The sequence below is a fragment of the Lithobates pipiens genome, unplaced genomic scaffold, assembly GCF_037356315.1.
Source record: "Lithobates pipiens isolate NorthernLeopardFrog02 unplaced genomic scaffold, aLitPip1_a1.2 Scaffold_11, whole genome shotgun sequence".
Taxonomy (NCBI): domain Eukaryota; kingdom Metazoa; phylum Chordata; class Amphibia; order Anura; family Ranidae; genus Lithobates; species Lithobates pipiens.
This window is the reverse complement of record NW_027507696.1, coordinates 4576983-4596559: the sequence shown is the minus strand read 5'-3', so window position 1 is coordinate 4596559 and position 19577 is coordinate 4576983. Positions and strand designations below refer to the sequence as shown.

The 19577-nt window shown below is 41.9% G+C and overlaps 1 protein-coding gene across 1 annotated transcript in view; it reads right to left on the bottom strand.

Moving 5' to 3' along the window:
• QSOX2 (quiescin sulfhydryl oxidase 2) overlaps positions 1 to 19577 on the bottom strand; it is a 101279-nt gene that overhangs the window by 41759 nt on the left and 39943 nt on the right. Inside the window, exons 7-10 of the mRNA XM_077468207.1 lie at positions 14561 to 14704; positions 11801 to 11930; positions 7758 to 7880; positions 4166 to 4316 (exon numbers count right to left, since the gene is read on the bottom strand). Coding sequence (XP_077324333.1) covers positions 4166 to 4316; positions 7758 to 7880; positions 11801 to 11930; positions 14561 to 14704 — 548 coding nt within the window. The remainder of the gene's footprint in view (positions 1 to 4165; positions 4317 to 7757; positions 7881 to 11800; positions 11931 to 14560; positions 14705 to 19577) is intronic.

Below are 19577 nucleotides of genomic sequence, written 5' to 3'. Positions count from 1 at the left end.
TCTTTAAAAAAGGGCCAAGATACATCCCTGGGAACTGCAGAACAGTTAGCCTAACCTCAATAGTATGCAAGCTCTTGGAAGGGATAAGGAACTAGGTACAAGATTTTAGTAATAAAAACGGCATCATGGCAGTAATCAGCATGGATTCATGAGGAAAAAAAAAAAAAAAAACTTGCCAAACAACTATTAACCTTCTATGAGGAGGCGAGCTGCCATCAAGATGAAGGAAGGCCCATAGGACGTAGTCTACCTGGATTTTGCAAAGGCATTTCATACAGTCCCCGACATGGACCAAAGAGTGAGTACCGGGATTAAAAACTGGCTACAATGGTGAGTTCAGAGGGTAGTGATAAATGGGGAGTACTCGGAATGTTCCAATGTGTTAAGTGGGGTCCCTCAGGGTTCTGTCCTGGGACCAATCCTATTTACTGTAATTTAATTTATAAATGACCTGGAGGATGGGATAAACATCTCAGTATTTGTGGACGATATCAAGCTAAGCAGGGTAATAGCTTCTCAGAAGGATGTGGAAACCTTGCAAGAAAATCAACAAATTAATGGGGTGGGCAACTACATGGCAAATGAGGTTTAATGTAGAAAAATGTAAACTAATGCATTTAGGTGGCAAAAACATGAACGCAATCTACTCACTAGAGGGAGAACCTCTGGGGGAATCTAGGATGGAAAAGGACCTGGGGGTCCTAGTAAATGACAGGCTCAGCAATGGCATACAATGCCAAGCCGCTGCAAGCCAATAGAACATTTGCATGCATTAAAAAGGGAATTAACTCCAGAGATAAAACGTTAAATCTCCCACCCTACAAGACTTTGGTCCGGCTGCACCTGGAGTATGCCATCCAGTTCTGGGCTCCAGTCCTCAGGAAGGATGTGTTGGAAACGGAGTGAATACAGAGAAAAGCAACAAAGCTAATAAAGGGTCTGGAGGATCTTAGTTATGAGGAAAGATTACAAGCACTGAACGTATTCCCTCTGGAGAAGAGACGCTTAAAAGGTGATATGATTTCAATGTACAAATACCATATTGGTGACTCCACAATAGGGATAAAACTTTTCAGCGAAAGGGCATTTAAAAAGACTAGCGGTCATTCACTAAAATTTGAGAAAAAGCGATTTAACTAGAAACTGCTGTGAAAAACAATTAAAACATAATTGTGCAAACTCCGCGCCATGAAATTTTTTATACATACACATATTATATATATATATATATATATATATATATATATATATATATATATATATATATATATATATATATATATATATATATATATATATATATATATATATATACACACATACACACACACAAAAAAAAACACAAATAAAAAGCTGCACCTTGTATATGTGAGGTGGGGAAAAAAAAAAACACAACCTCAATAGTGAAACAATAACAAATTTAGGGGCGCTCTTATTACCTTATTATGTTAATGAATTTCTTCAAATAAAATAAGAAACTCACTACTCCACAATTGGTAACCAATACGTGTAACACCAACACCACAAATTATTGATCAATGTTTATAACAAACAATAATGTTCCCACTCATGATCCAGTGACAAATAAAAAAATTCTTCACAAATGATAATTCAATCAAAAAAAGTCTCATAAATGTGCCACTCCAGCTTCTTTAATAGATAATCCCAAGTTCACTATGTGCAGAAAATCTTGGAGACTGATAAAAAGGTAGATCCAGAGAACTTGCATATACCTCCACCAAAGAACACCGACACCCAATCGTGATATGCAAATATAATCTGCTTACCAGATTTGCTTGACCACTTTAATTAAGTCAAACAACGCTTGTACAGGTATGTGCCTGTTCACATAGATATTGACATGGATACATAGGATAGTATGTCCCCCTTCAGACTTTCAGGCGGTATGTAGAAAAAAAGCATAGAAAATCCATAGCACAATACTGATTTTATTATTAAAAATTATATAAAAAAATACAGCCAAATGGCTCCTTACATTCGTATGTGCCCGACCCGGCACTGGGGCTGCTCGCCTTCAAAATGGAACAATCCGGTAGGTGCAATGTGTTCCCTTCATACTGTCAATACGGCGTGCGTTCCAAGCCGTGAAGCAGACAACCAGGTAACCGGATATGGAGTCAAGAAGGTGACCAGATACCGCTTCGATGTACGTTTCGTCATTAACGTCTTCAGGAAGCATACCTGGTCACTATGGTCACCGACTGAGGCTGCGCAGAATCTGCCTTTTCTATTGGCCCTAGTTGCGTAAGGATACGTTAAAAAGCGGTGACCATAGTGACCAGGTACGCTTCCTGAAGACGTTAATGTCACAGGGACTACCCCCTAAGAAATTGGGCTAACTTTACTGTTGTCTTATTTTTTAATTTAAAAAAAAGTGTATTTTTTCCAAAGAAATTGGGCTTGTAGGACATAAAGTAGTGCAACGACCACCATTTTATTCTCTAGGGAAGGGGTAGGCAACCTCAGAAAGGGCGACAAACTTTGACCTTTAAAACATCTCCATAGGCAACGTTTAAAAATTTCTACAGGTTACCAGTTTTGCGTTACAGGGGAGGGTCTTTTGCTAGAACTATTGCTCGCGCTATAATTATCGCAGCAATACCTCACGTGTGGTTTGAGCACCATTTTCATAAGCGGGTGCGACTTACGTATACATTCGCTTCTGCGTGCGAGTTCGGCGGGATGGGGCGATTTAAATTTTTTCGCTATTAATGTTTACTTTTTATTTTTACCCTGTCCTTAAAAAAAAAAAAAAAAAAAAAAAAAAAAAACCACTTGCCGCCCGCCAATAGTCAAATGACGGCTGCAAAGTGGTTCAAAAATCCTGACCGGACGTCATAGGACGTCCTCGGGATTTTGAGCCGCTGCGGGGTGTCAGTCTGACACCCCGCAACTACGATCTTGGTAAAGAGTCTCCTATGGAGACTCTTTACCACGTGATCAGCCGTGTCCAATCATGGCTGATTACAGTGTAAATAGGAAGAGCAGGTGATCAGCTTTTCCTCACTCGTGTCTGTTAGACGCGAGTAGAGGAGAGACGATCAGCTGCTCCTCTGACAGGGGGAGAGTGTGCTGATCAATTATTAGCACAGCCCACCCCCGAGGATGCCGACACTGGACCACCAGGGATGCCACCACATGCCCAGCACCAGGTATGCCACCCTAGACCACCAGGGATGCCAGTCAGTGCCCACAATGGATGCCAGTGCCCACAATGGATGCCAGTGCCCACAATGGGCATCACTGATTAGCATCCATCAATACAAAACAATACAATGTCGCCTATCAGTGCCCATCCGTGCCACCTATCAGTGCCCGCCCGTGTCGCCCATCCGTGCCGGTCAGTGCAGCCCCATCAGTGAAGGAGAAAACGTACTTATTTACAAAGTTTTGAAACTGAAACAAAAAAAAATAATATTTTTCAAAATTTTCGGTCTTTGTTTAGCAAAAAATAAAAACCATAGAGGTGATCAAATACCACCAAAATAAAGCTCTATTTGTGGTGTTATCTCATAGAAACCAACTGAGAAAGTAGTTCTTTGTTACAGAAACGTGCATTGTGGTCTTTTTTTTTTTTACCCCATTTGTTCTTAGCAGCTCCCTCACTATGAGATGGGACGCCAAGTGTATCTCTTGAATCACTTAAAGATTAAGCCTAAAATTTCAATACTTTAAACTCGCATGTCCCCAATGCCATCTGATAAAGTGGATGTAAACCCGATTCATGAATTTTGAGCTGGGAATATATCTGTAGTGTTTTCTTATCACTCTTCAAAGCCCTAAGTCCCATGGCTTTCTCCTGCTCCGTTCTTCTGTATCAGCCTGATAACTTCTGACAAGTTCTCTGTCAACTGAGATAAAATCAGCCTGAATTTTGTATTGTGGGAGGTTGCTATAGATTAGCAGAGAGCTGAACTACTGTATTCATAAAACAGCCCTGCAAGTCTCTGCCTATGAGGAGAGGGGGTGTGTGCTTTTCCTCCAACCAGCTGTCTTGGTTGTATGCCCAGATATCACTTTCATTGCTGAACAGGAAGAGAAAATCTGTAAAAGATCTGCACTTTCTAAGGAATATATAAAGCTGTGAGGGGTTAAATCCACTTTAAGGAAAGGGAAGGTGATGTAAAAACAAATTAATCCTCACCAGTATTAGCCAAGGCTTCAGGCCGTGTGGCACGATGCATAGCCAAACTATGAAAGATTTTCCACAAGGAACAGGGGTATCCTCTCAGCTGGGATCTGCTGCCTTGACAGCCCACCCATTGAATGTGGTTTGTGAGGAAGATTCCAGAAATCTGTAAAATGACAAAATTTAAATGTTGATGTGAATGCTCCTGTTTTTCAAAATGAAATTTTTTTCCAGTACCGACAAAAAAAAAAAAAAAAAAAAAGACAACTTATTTTGTTCCATCAAATTCAGTGGCTATCCCACGGCATTCAGATTTCCAACCTACTTTAGGCTTGAAGTAATTGTAGCTGTATTAGTGCACTTGGGACAACAGTTGAGAACTGTCCATGGTACTTTTTATATTTGTACTAAAACTACAATTTTCAGGACAGGCTTTCAGCATTTCTTTCTCAGTCCAATGCGTTTTTGTGAATCAGTACTGCCTGGACTGAGAACGGAACCGTCAGAAACCATGAATCAGACCAAGACAGAAGTACAGTTAAATCACACTTGTTCAGTAATAAAAGTAAAATAGAACAAACGTAGTCAAAACATAGCCAAATTTCGGTAACCAGAATGGATATAGTCAGAAAGCCAGTAACTGGCGTAGTGGAACAGCAAAGCAGGATCTGGAGCCAGAAGGAATGTCAGTCAAGCAAGTCTTTAACAGGAGCGCAGGAGAAAGTTTCTGTGATGTTGACCAAGGCAAGGGCAGAGATCATCTGCGCTGGACGGCTTAAGTAAGCAGGACTGATGAGCAGGATATCAAGAGGTGAGTCACTGTGAAGCGATAGGAGCTGGCAACTAGCCGACAGCTGAGCGGCCAGCTCTGAGAAGGAAGGGCTGGGCCCAGCCCTGACAGGAACACAATGAAAGCTTGTCCTGAAAATTTTAGTTTTAGTGCAAATATAAAAAGTATCACGGATAGTACTCTTTTTACCAGCATTATAAAATCATCCAACGATTACTAATGCCGCGTACACATGATCAAATTGTCCGGCGTACTTAGTCCGCCGAAACGCATTTCAGCGGACAATTCGATCGTGTGTGGGCTTCCGCTGACTTTTCCAGCGTAAAGTCCGGCGGACTTGGAAAGTATTTTTTCAGTCCAATCTTTCCGCCGGACTTGGGTTTCAGCGGAAAATACGTTCGTCAGTGTGCTAGTACGGCGGACTAAGAATGACGCATGCTCAGAAGCAAGTACGAAAAAGGAAGCTATTGGCTACTGGCTATTGAACTTCCTTTATCTAGTCCCGTCGTACGTGCTGTACGTCATCGCGCTAGCAAACGCTGGACTTTCTGTGTGTCGGTGTGTGGCCAAGTCCGTTCGGTAGAAAGTCCGCCGGATTGTTTGCCGGACTAAGTACGCCGGAAAATTCGCACGTGTGTACGCGGCCTCTTTACATTCCCCTTATTTAATCCTCCAGCTAAACATATGCAGCTATGAATTGTATGTTACCGTCAAATACATGCCATTTGTCGACTTTAATGTGACACCCCATATTAAAAGGAGAAAAAAAGGGCAGTTATATAAAGTGCAAAGATATAAGCAAATCTGGTTGTAGATTAGTATTTCATATGGTTCTATAGATGCCTAGCATATGGATTGATAGTGCAGCTGCTGAAATGTCTCAAATGCATGCAAAGTATGAGGACCCACATCAACACATTCTGTGTTTGAAATTGAATGAAATAAGGCAGGGCTAGCATCCCTTTAAATATAAGAACTATGTGGAGCATTTCTTAAGAATTGCAAGCAAAACTTCTAAAGACAAAGCAGCAGCGCTGCCTACTTAATCAGACTTGCTTTCAAATAATGTCCTGCAATCAGTTAAACCATATAACCTTTTTCTCTTTAAAAAAACAAAAAACAAAAAAACAAAAAAAAAACAAATTTCCGTCACGTTACGGCAAAGACTGAGTTTATACAGGCAGGGCAGCTGGTGAGTGTATTTGTTTCCTCCTAGCGGCTTCATTTACAGAAGTGCAGTGCCTAGCCAGTGGCCATAAATATTAAAGTGGAAGTAAACCCTCCTATTGTTTTCAGCCAAGGAAGCCGCCATCTTGGCCTCCCTTTGATCTTTAACTGCCATGAAGCTGCACATGTGATCAGTTATGACACCAAACATTGGATGGTTTGACAGTTTGGTTGAGAGCACAACCAATGTGACAGTTAACATTTCCGGCATGCCGGGAATGTAACCTTTTTTTTTTTTCAAACGGTTAGATCGATGGGTTTACTTCCGCTTTAAAGATGAGGGCAGCACAGTGGTGTAGTGGTTAGCACTCTCACCTAGCAGTAAGAAGGGTCGTTGGTTCAAATCCCAACCACGACACTACCTGCCTGGAGTTTGCATGTTCTCCCTGTGCCTCCGTGGGTTTCCTCCGGGTATTCCGGTTTCCTCCCACAATCCAAAGACATGCAGGTAGGTTAATTGGCTTCTGTCCCAAATTGGCCCTAGTATATGAATGGGGACCTTGGATTGTGGGCTCCTTGAGGGTAGGGACCGATGTGAGTGTGCAATGTACAGGGATAGGGACAATTGTAGACACTCACCCAGGTTGAACTGGATGGACTGGTGTCTTTATTCAACCTTACTAACTATGAAAGTCTAGACTGTGCTGGGCTGAGTGGGGTGGAAGCAGGGGGCCGGAGCTGAGTCGTGCTGCTTAGACAGCGGTAACTGGAAATGCCTATGAGTAGCCACATTCAGTTGCACAGGAGAACTGCAGAATGTCTAGATTAGACAGTTGTTTCTAATCAGACATTCAGCAATTACAACGCATAACAACATTTTTCATATTATGCATACTAAGTGTAAATTTTCATTTATAACTGGAAATCCACTTTTACCTTTAATACTTGCAACAGTGATATTATTCTTGCTGCAGCTGTGAGAGAAAGCATAATGGCCATGGCATGTGTAGACTCCTGGCCGATGCCTCTGCAGCAAAAGGAGGAGCGGTTGAGGGGCAGTAAAAAACACAGCTCAACCACAGGGTTGTAGCGATACTTAAATCGCAAATGTAAACAAACCCCAACACGTCCTTCAGCTCCTGTTTGGAAATTATATTCACAGAACTAAATGGGAATGCAGATTGTCATGGTAAACAAGCTGCTAGCAGGCTTCAGTAGGCTTTTCACAAGCTTCAGGTAGTGTTGTAGCCTATTTAGTGGCAATTAGCACTCCCATTAAGATCTGTATACAGCTTAAAAAAAAAAAAAAAAAAAAAAAAAAAAAAAGGAGCTGAAGGGTACTTTAAAAACTCAAACAAAGCTTGATACAAGCTGTGCAAATACTTTGTCAAAGCTTGCTGTTCACACTGCTGTTATACATTAGGCATTAAGATTATGTGAAACAGGCCAATCACAGGCATTTGCATTTGATTCCTTTTGCTTTTTATCCTCGTTGACTTTATCTTTACATATCATCTGTGTACCCCGCTCTGCTCTGCCTGGACGCACAAGACTTCCTTTCAGTGTTAGTGTTCTTCTGCCTAGTGCATGGGACGACCTGTGATTTAATTAGTCCAAAATACCATCACTCATACCATCACCCTAACTTACCCGCATTTTGTTGTTGACTATATCCAAGATGGCATCATAAGGAATCTTGTCCAGAGGCATACTGGTCAGCCACTCCTGCAGCGTTTCCAACAACTTCATCACATGGAGGCGCCCTGGGAACAACTGAAAGGCATTTTTAAGCACAAAAAGTGAATAAAACAAAACAAACAAAAAAAAAACATATATACAAAGTACGATTTGTATAGCATAGCCCAACATTACACAGTAGTTAAAGTCTACCCTTTACAAATACATATAGGTATTGACTTTTATTAGTGTGTGACTACTAAATCACTGAAGGATTGGGGTTTATAGTTTCAACTTTCCTTAATTTGTTTCATTAACTTGCTATTTTTTCTGAACACTTGTCTATAAAATTACAAAAGGCATAGAACCCAAATTCTTTGAGGCTGCATCAAAGGATTGCGCATAGCATGGCAGTCTAGATTTACATAAAACATTTACCAGCAGAAACAAAAAACTGTGGCAGGAGGCTGCAATGGACCACAAAAAGGACTAATATCTAACTGCAAGTGAACCAAAAGGAAGCACCTTATAAGATATCCATGGTGAAACAAGTATACTGTCCATAACAAACAGAACGTGCCCTATAAAAGTGGCAACTGAACTGTCATTAGGCTTTTTTTTTTCTCCTTGGCATGCAGGTTTTACTTTAGTTTAAATAAAATAACTCAAACAAGAACAGTTTGGGACTTTATAGGAGGCGTTGACTTTGTATAACGTCCAGTCCCTCCATCCCTATCTAAATGAATGGGGAAAAGGGCGGTGGGACTTTAAATGAAGCACATAGGTATATGAAGATAAAATGTATTGATGAAAATAACAGCAATATTCTGATATAGGATCATAATTGAATGATGGAATCACTACAATTGATATAGTCACAAATTCAATTATATTAAAATAAAAAAGACAAATCATCACATAAAATATGCAGTTGATATCACATAATGCATATATGAAGAGTATGATGCACGGCATTAAACAGCTTCACACATTTCATGGATTGATCTAATCCTCAGGAGAATGCATGTGACTTGGAGTATGTAATATATAATAGTAGAGGAAATGTCTATATGGTCTGACCCTGCCAAGGAAAGGATATTGGTAGTAATAGGGCGGAATAAAAAAAAAAAATGAAACCCATAAAGGCCCCCTCAGTCTAAAATACTTACAGACGTAGCTCTATGATGGAAGTATGGCACTGAAAAGAGCGGAGACCCACTAGGGGCATCGCCACCGGGAGCTGAGGTGGTGTGGAACAGCCCATTGCCCAGCAAGGACAACATCCAGGGAGGTAGATTTCCAAATGGTGAAAATGGGTCATGGGTAACCAATATAATGAAACCAGACAAGGACTACTGTGAGAGTAATACAATAAATATAGTGTGCAACGTGTCCTGCACTCAGTAGAGGACAGGACAAATAGTGTTATTATTGTAGTGAGAAGTGTCAGTAAAATCCGAGCAGGTGCAGATAGGTTGCAAGGGTGGTGAAGTGTTGAAAGTCCACCTGGCGGCTGATTGGAGGGCTCTATTTGGTGCGAATCTTGTATAGCTTACACACACCTGCATGACATTTTTGGGGGAGTGTGGCGACCGTATCCATTAAAGGCTCTATTCATGGGAGGTTGATTCACTATGGTAGTCCTACTTATATATTCTCTATGGCTCACATTGCATCACTCTGGATTGGAAATTTTCTATAGTTTAGTCTAAGGTCATTTGTATACCCTTCATTCACCCGTCACCTTTTAATCCTTTTGGTAAGTGGTTTCCATGTAATCTTTTTCATGATTTTACTTTACAACTTTCAGCACTTTCCCACCCTTGCAAACTATCTGCACCTGCTTGGATTTTACCGACACATATCACTACAATAATAACACTATTTGTCCTGCCCTCTACCGAGAGCAGGACACATTGCACACTATATTGTATCACTTTCACAGTAGTCCTTGTCTGGTTTCAGTATCTTGGTTACCCATGACCAAGTTTCCCCTTTTTTTGGAAATCTACCTCCCTGGATGTTGTCCTTGCTGGGCAATGGGCCATTCCACACCACCTCAGCTCCCGGTGGCGATGCCCCTAGTGCAGGGATATGCAATTAGCGGACCTCCAGCTGTTGCAGAACTACAAGTCCCATGAGGCATAGCAAGACTGACAGCCACAAGCATGACACCCAGAGGCAGAGGCATGGTGAGACTTGTAGTTTTGCAACAGCTGGAGGTCCGCTAATTGCATATCCCTGCCCTAGTGGATCTTCGATCTGCAGTGCCACACTTCCATCATATAGCTACGTCTAAGTATTTTAGACTGTGGGGGCCATTCTGGGTTTAATTTTTTATTCCTACCTTTCATTACCAATGTAAAATGCCTCCCCTGCAGCCCCAGTGTGAAAGCAGAGTGCTTTCACACTGGAGCGGTGCGCTTGCAGGACGTTAGAAAAAGTCCTGCAAGCAGCATCTTTCGGGCGGTGCGGGAGCGGTGTATACAACGCTCCTCCACCGCCCCGCCATTGAAATCAATAGTCACTGACAAAGCTCCTGCAAAGCACTTCAGCAGCGTCGCTTTGCATGCGCTTTTAACCCTTTATTTGGGGGTTAAAGCGCCCCGCTAGCGGCCAAAAAGCGCAGCGCAACATGATAATCTAAATGAGACAGTGAGACTAATCTACTAAAAGCACTGGAGTGTACGGTTTGTTACACATAATGTAACAGGCAGATTAGCACTACAGTTGCTCCAAGGAATGATGGCGGGCAGAAACTCTGCCCCTCTTGGTAACAAACAGAATGAAAGACTTCACGCTGTAGAATTCAGAGACCTACAAGGTCAACCCTTCTATCTGTACATAACAGTGTGGCTAAAAAAAAAAAAAAAAAAAAAGTTCCTTCCCAGCTGGCTCTACACTCTACTAAAAGTAATGTACATGTTTCATAAAATATATCAAAAGAATATTAAATTGCAAAGTTGGTCTGGTCTCTAGTATTTTGCCTCCTACTCTGTTCGACCTACCCATACATAGAGGGGCCAAGTTTGCCTCATTACACTACCCGATTCCGGGTTTATTCACTCAGCGCAAGATAGCTTCCTACCTTTTTCTGTCAGCTAAGAGAATCATAGCCCAAGCCTGGAAAAAGCCCTCGGTCACCTTCCAGGGGGTGAGGGACCGTATGACCACGTTGATGCTCAATGAACAGATGTCCAGCATCTGCAACGACTCCCATGCCAAGTTTTTGTTTTTAAGATCTGGGAACCGTGGCCGACGTATGCTTTCCCTACCCTCCCTCAAGCCAGCTTGGGCTTACTCCAACAGGCCACCTTGACGTTCCCAAGACTTTGTTTTCCCTTCCCTCTTGGCTTTAGGCATCCTGATCTTATCCCCATTTGTCTTTTCTTCTACACCTTGCTTTACAGATACAATATTCTTCCTCCCATAGTGGCACCTTCTTGTCTATTTCCTCTCAGATCCTTTTACTCTCATGCATTTACACAGGGTGCATATTGTGCCTCTGCATGGCCATTAGCAGGTCCGAGGGCACCTTACCGCAGTGGGGAGCCTCTCTAGGGCCTTTCGACTTTCATGGCTTACACGTTATGACCAGTTACCACTGCTATGTCAGCTTTCTGTTCTATTCCAGTTTGCCTTCTTTGCCATTGTATAAGCCAACCTTTGTTACAACTGTCAAAGCTAGGCTCCTGCATGGGCAGAAGGGATGCTTGATTGTTCTTCGTTAAACTTGAACATAATTGTGTTAAAAGTATTGCTTATAGGAACTGTGGTAGCTTTTTTCTTTGAATGTGGCCACATATTTAGAAGATTATCTAAAATAGTGCTCAAGCAGTACAAAAAACATTTCTAGCCAAGAAAAAAAAAGGAACAGACATTTTAGGTTCTTTTTTTTCTAGCTTGGCGAGTAAAGCCTCTAAAAGGGATACGATGATTAGATATAAGATGTTGGGAAGTAGCTACAATTTTATCTTATGAGCTTGCTGCTGTCATAATCTAGTTGAATGTCACACCTTATGCAAGATAGTGATAAAGTCTTTAAATGTTTTCAGCTTCTCTCCCTCAAGTGTCTGGTGGGTGGCCAGTTCAACTCGCAAGAGGTAATGCAACCCTGATTCCAGGTCAGCTGTGTACATCTTGGACCTAAATGAAGAAATCAAGAGCTATAGTCAGGACACGGAGCTTACTCTGGAGAAAGAAAATAGGATTTAAAAAAAAAAAAAAAAAAAGAAGGACAGTTTTCTGACAGTTTTTAGAGCCACAAACAACTTGTTAACTTCCTTCTACACACAGATTTGTTTTGCATGTTCTAAATGTTCTGCAAATTATGCCAATTACTAAATGTGCCTGAATACCATTGATGTAATTATATTTATTCTGAATATAGACTTACAGGAAGACAAAAGCAGAAGTGGAAAAGTCGCACAAACTGAGGGTGCCACTTTATTAATGTGCTCTGAATTTTAAGCATATCTAAACCCAAAAACAATGCAACATGTTTCAGCTCACCAGTCCCGAGATGTGGTGGCTGCTTTAGTTTAGCTAAGGCTGCTTTCACACTGGGGCGGGAGCAGCGTCGGCGGTAAAGCGCCGCTATTTTTAGCGGCGCTTTACCGTCGTTTTAGCAGCGGTGTGCGGGCGCTAGCGGGGTGGTTTTAACCCCCGCTAACGGCCGAAAAGGGGTTAAACCCGCCCGCAAAGCGCCGCTGCAGCGGCGCTTTGCCGGCGGTATTGCCGCGGTGTCCCATTGATTTCAATGGGTAGGAGCGGTATAGGAGCTCCTTCACCGCTGCAAAGATGCGGCTAGCAGGACTTTTTTCACCGTCCTGCCAGCGCACCGCTCCAGTGTGAAAGCCCTCCGGCTTTCACACTGGAGTTAAAGGGGCCGGTTTTTTTCAGGCGTTACACAGGCGCCTGAATACCGCCCCAGTGTGAAAGCAGCCTTATAGACACCTTCTCCTCATCTCCATTCCGTAGGGATGAGGAGTTCTGAAGTTCACAGAAGATATTATGGACTTTCAGATCACTACACAGGAAGCTATGAGGAATCTCTAATTTTTCTGTACGGCCCCTTTCACACTGGGGCGGTGCGGCCACTAGCGGGGTGGTTTTAACCTCAGCTAGCGGACAAAAAAGGGTTAAAACCACCTGCAAAGCGCCGTTTTTCCTGGCGGTATAGCGGCGCTATCCAATGGGTAGGAGCGGTGAATACACTGTTTCTTTCACCGCTCCAAAGATGCGGCTAGCAGGACTTTTTTCACCATCCTGCCAGCGCACCGCTCCACTGTGAAAGCCCCTCCGGCTTTCACACTGGAGTGAAAGGGGCCGGTTTTTTCAGGCGCTACACAGGCAAAAAGGGGCCTACTTGCAGAAAATACATTTAGCCAAAAAAAGTGCAGCTGTCACATCGAAGGACAATGAAATAGAATTAGATTTTTGTTTGTAAATTTATACATACTTTAATTTTACATATATATGGTTGCAGTTTCTGTATCCCGCACTGTAAAACTTCTAAAATAATTCCAGTCACTTTGAGCACAACCAGAAAAAAAAAAAAAAAAATACACATGTCACCGCAAAGACATTAAATTATTATTATTTTCTGAGCTTTACCCTAGAGTACATGTGACATTTTAAGAAACACTAAAAACGGGAGGAGAAGGCATATCCTTTAAATTGCTTACATGGTTTCTAAAACCAAAATGTGTGTATATAGATTTTGATGACAAACTTAACTGTGTCTCAAGGCTTAGTGGATGTTAGTAATTCCATATGAATTCAACAGGTTGAATACAGGCAAGAAAAATCACTGTCTTATAGCACCGTCAATGTTTCCTAAAGAATGACAGGCAACATTCTACTTGTAGCCTACTTCATTAGATATAAGGATCACTTATGCATGCAAAGCTAGTCCAATGTAGAATAAGCCCGCCCATTAGCAGAGTGCACAGTAAGTTTAAAGCGGTTGTATAGTCATTTTTGGGACTTTTACCTACAGGAAAGCCTATAATAAGGCTTACCTGTAGGTAAAAAAAATATATATCTTCTAAACCTGTACGGTTTAGGAGATATTCCCTTCGCAATGCGCCGCTGACTGCAGCAGCGCATGCGCACAGGGGATTCTCGGCTGAAAGCCCGGCAGACACCGGACACTGCTGGGAAGAAATCTCCCGCGCACACTCGCGGGGGTGATGATATCGCAGCTCCAGCCACTCACAGCGACGGAGCCGCAATACCTGGAAGAAACGCCAAGGGAACATGTCAGCTTCCTCGGCGTGGATCGGACCAGATGGCGGGGCCTCGTTCTAAGGTAAGTATTTCATGCAGTGCATACTAGCTCATATGCCTTTTCCTTTGCAGGTGGGGAAAAAACAAAACAAAAAAAGACACATCAGCGGGTTTACAACCGCTTTAAAGCTTGCCACAGATGGATCAAAATTTGGCTGGTTCAGCAGAGACCAGCCAAATTTTGATCCATCTATGGCTATTCCTGACCACTGTAGTCCGAATATCAATTAACATCTTATGAACAGGCTTGATGGAAAATGTTGCTTTGATCAGCACAGCAGGTAATCCTCTGACGTGCCAAGTGTAATCTGACAGCAGGAGTCCCTCTGTCAGAAAACAATGACACAACGGGGAGAATTCCCACATCCACCCTGAATGTGTGGATGAAGAAACTGGTTCAGGTTATTTTCAGCTGAAAAAAAATAAAAAATAAAAAAATAAAATAAAAACACCCGAGCCTTGTATAGGCAGCTTAAGACACATACTTGTCATACTCTTTAAAGACAACATCCTCTTCATCATCCTCCTCTACCAGCTTCGGTGGATAGTCAGAGCGTGCGCCCGCTTTTTTTCTTACAGAAGGCAGGGATTTTAAATGAGAGGAGAAGACAGATCGCAGAGGTTTGGCACTGAAAAAAAAAAAAAAAATAAATAAGAAATGACATTCATTGAAAGTCAGTATATTTTCAAAGAAAATCCACATCATCAACACAAACAAAAAAAAAATATTTTTTTATTTACATAGAACACATTTGTTGGTACATGTACAGCTCATTACAAGAATGCTTTACTCCAAAAAAAGTGATCAAATAAAAAAAGAAAAAAAAAGAAAATAAAGATCTAATTGCTCGTTTTACAAAGATTTTCTAAAATGGCAAAGACAGATTTGATTTGTTGGTACCCTTATTAAAAAAAAAAAAAAAAACTCTAAATAATTGGATCATAGTGATTATACTGTAATTATTATCACACACACACACATTTTCATCATCAATCAGCTGTTCGGCATTTCCATTTGCACTTCAATGAATATGGACAAGAGAAAGCAGATAAGTAAAGACCAGCATTGGTCGGGTAAAGCAGCGGTAGTTTTGAATATATAGAATTAGCACACCACATAGCCAAACTGCTTTAGAAAGAAGTTCCTATTAGGCATATACATACAATTATACAACAGGTACAGATAATTAAGTACAGTCCCATGAAAAAGTATTCATACTCCTTGACATTTTCCACATTTTGTCAGGTTACAACCAAAAAGAGTTAAATGTATTTTTTTTTTAATTTTATGTGATAGACAAACACAAAGTGGCACATAATTGTGAAGTGGAAGGAAAATGAGAAATGGTTTTCAACATTTTTTTACAAATATGTGAAAAGTGTGGCATGCACTTATATTCATGCCCTTTTTACTCCGATACCCCTGGAACCAATTGCCTTCAGAAGCCACCTAATTAGTAAATTGTGTCCACCTGTGTATAATTTAATTTCAATATAAATACAGCTGTTCTGTGAAGCCCTGAGAGGTTTATTAGAAAACATTAGTGAACAAACGGCATAATGAAGGCCAAGGAACACAGCAAACAAGTTAGGGATAAAGTTGTGGAGAATTTTAAAGCAGGGTTAGGTTATAAAAAAAAAATATCACAAGCTTTGAACCTCTCACAGAGCTCTGTTCAATCCATCATCCGAAAATGTAAAGAGCATGGCACGACTGCAAATCTACCAAGACATGGTCGTCTACCTACCCTGTTTCCCCTAAAATGAGACCTAGCGTGATTGTCGACGATGGCTGCAATATAAGCCCTACCCACCAAATAAGCCCTAGTTAAAGTCCTTCTATGTCTTATTCTCAGGGTAGGGCTTATTTTCAGGGAAAGAGGGTGGGGTTTATTTGGGGGTAGGGCTTATATTGCAGCCATCACCGACACTCACGCTAGGTCTTATTTTAGGGGAAACAGGGTAAACTGACAGGCCAGGCAAGGAAAGCACTAATCAGAGAAGCAGTCAAGAGGTCCATGGAAACTCTGGAGGAGCTGCAGAGATCCACAGCTCAGGTGGGAGAATCTGTCCAAAAGGACAACTATTAGTTGTGCACTCCACAAATCTGCCCTTTATGGAAGAGTCGCAAGAAGGAAGCCATTGTTGAAAGAATCCATAAGAAGTCCTGTTTGCAGTTTGCAAGAAGCCATGTGGGGGACAAAACAAACGTGGAAGAAGATTCTCTGGTCACAAGACCAAAATTAAACTTTTTGGCCTAAAAGCAAACCCTATGTGCAACAGAAAAACACTGCACCATCACCCTGAACACGTCATGTGGTGGGGATACTTTTCTTCAGCAGGGACAGGGAGGCTGGTCAGAGTTGATGGGAAGATGGATGGAGCCAAATACAGGTCAACTTTAGAAGAAAACCTGTTGGAGTCTACAAAAGACTTGAGACCGGGGCGGAGGTTCACCTTCCAGTAGGACAACAACCCTAAACATACAGTCAGAGCTACAATGGAATGGTTTAGATCAAAGCATATTAATGAGTAGAATTGCCCAGTGAACTTCCAGACCCAAGTCCAATTGAGAATCTGTGGCAAGACTTGAAATTTGCTGTTCACAGGACGCTCTCCATCCAATCTGACAGAGCTTGAGATATTTTCTAATGAAGAATGGGCAAAAATGTCAAGATGTGCTAAGTTGGTAGACATATACCCCAAAAGACTTGCAGCTTTAATTGCAGTGAAAGATGGTTGTACAAAGTATTAAAAATTCAGGGGGGGGGGGGGGGTTGTCAGAATACACAAATGCACACCACACTTTTCAAATATTTGTAAAAAAAAAAAAAAAAAAAAAAAAGAAAACCATTTAGCATTTTCCTACTTGACAATTATGTGCCACTTTGTGTTGGTCCATCTCTAAACTCCCAATAAAATACATTTACATTTTTGGTTGTAACATGACAAAATGTGGAAAAAATTCAAGGCACTGTATGTCATCCAACATCAAGCATAATACAATCCACAATTGAATCATTGCAAAAAACATGCATACATGAGTACAATGAGCCGATGGTCAGAAATACATACAGGAATTCATTATGCTTGAAAATTTCTTTAGTCAGGTTCAAGTTATTTTAAATAAAATTGTGGGCACTTTTTTCATGGAAGGAGAACCAACCAATTTGTCTACAGATTATAATATGAGATAGAGAGCAGGACAAAGCTACGGGACACAGTGCTTTGAAGAGAGATTAAAAAAAAAAAAAAAAACCCACTGCAGATATGTCCGCCCAGCTCAAATTTCATGAACTGGGTTTACGTCCACTTTAGGGCCGGTTCACACAGCAGGCGAGGCGACTCCGACTTGCCTCGCCGCGACCTGCCGCGGCCTCAGCGGCGACTTGCAAATGACTTCTGTATAGAAGTCAATGCAAGTCGCCCCGAGGTCGCCCAAAAGTAGTACAGGAACCTTTTTTCTGAGTCGGAGCGAGTCGAGTCGCTCCTCTCAGAACGGTTCCATTGTACAGAACGGGGGCGACTTGCGAGAGCGATGCGAGGCGAGTCGTGTCGCCTCGCATCGCCCGCTGTGTGAACCGGCTCTTAGAGGACATTCACAGAGTTGCCCCATAGCCACCCCTTTGTTATCTTGGTTGTGTGCTTAGGGTCATTGTCCTGTTGGATGATGAACTTTCACCCCAGTCTGAGGTCCAGAGCATTGTTGCATTCATCTTTCCCCTAATCCTGCCACTGAAAAAACATCCCCACAGTATGATGCTGCCACCAACATGCTACACGGTAGGGATGGTATTGGCCAGGTGACGAGTGGTGCCTGGTTTCCTCCAGACATGACGGTTGCCATTCAGGTCAAAGAGTTCAATCTTTTTTTCATCAGACCAGAGAATTTTGTTTCTCATGGTCAGAGTCCTTCAGGTGCCTTTTGGCAAACTCCAGGCGGGCTGTCATGTGCCTTTTACGGAGAAGTGTCTTTCGCCTGGCCACTCTACCATACAGGCCTGATTGATGGCGTGCTGCAGAGATGGTTGTTCTGAAAGGTTTTCTTCTCTCCACAGAGAAACGCTGGAGCTCTGTCAGTGTGAGCATCGGGTTCTTGGTCACATGCCTGACTAAGGCCCTTCTCCCCCGATTGCTCAGTTTGGCTGGGTGACCCGCTCTAGAAAAAGAGTCCTGGTGGTTTCAAGCTTCTTCCATTTATGGATGTTGGATGTCACTGTGCTCCAAGCATTTTTCCGCACCCTTCCCCATATCTGTGCCTCAAAACAATCCTGTCGTGGAGGTCTCCAGACAATTCCAAGGCTTGGTTTGTGCTCTGACATGCACTGTTAACTGTGGGACCTTATATAGACAGGTGTGTGCCTTTCCAAATCATGTCCAATCAACTAAATGTATCACAGATGGACTCCAGTCAAGTTGTATAAACATATCAAGGATGATCAGTGTAAACAGGAGGCACCTGAGCTCAATTTCGAGCGTCCTGGCAAAGGCTGTGAATACTTATGAAGATGTGATTTTTTTTCATTTTGTAGTTTTAATAAATTTGCAAACATTTCAAACTTCTTTCACATTGTAATTATGGGGTATTGTTTGTAGAATGTTAAGGAAAATAATGAATTATATCCATTATGAAAAAAGTCTTCAACATAAAATGGTGTAGAAAGTGAAGCGCTGTGAATACATTCCTGGATGCACTCTAAGCTCCATCAAGCTTTATTTAATTTAATACTATGAGGATCTATTGCACCAACCACCCTAACAGCCAGTCACGCTCAGCCGTCCATTCAAAGACGACCCTCCCCCCCCCCCCAGCAAAAAATTCAAAATCCGCAGCTACACATAGGGGACATAAGCGGAGCTTCCACTTTTGGGTGGAACTCAGCTTTAAACAAGACCAGATTTTTTTATACTTCTTAGGATAACCTCTTTGTTAATATGTTAGGTTTTGAGTCTCTAAAATGGCATTGACGGTGTTCCGCATTGTAAAAAGGTTGGAGAACCAGGAGATAGCCGGCACTAAGGAATACATTTACGTGTGAGGAACAATAAATGCATCAGCAATAATTTAGATGATGGCGGTACTACAGCCACAGGGAGAATGCTTAAGAGGGCAATCTTGGGGTCAAACAGCAGTTGAATACAGCACAAGTCCTGAATAGTTTGAAAGACAGCTGACCAATATCGGAATATATTAGGGTGTATATATGTATATAGGGCATTATATTTAGGGCACTACCAGACCATATGAAATGATATGTACCTGGGGCAACAAGGCAAGTCGATCCTGCCCCAAGAATACAGTTTTTAATATACCCTGTTTAGAATAAGTATCTGTGTTCATTTATGGGAAGGAGAAACTGATACAGCAGGCATCACATCAAGAGCTGTTGTTCTGGTCTATATCACCTATATCCTGCCTCTAGCCCTCTCTACATTGCAAGTATATCTTAGAACTCATTGCCTCTGAGAGTACAAGTCTCCTATCAAAGCCCTTTTGGAAGT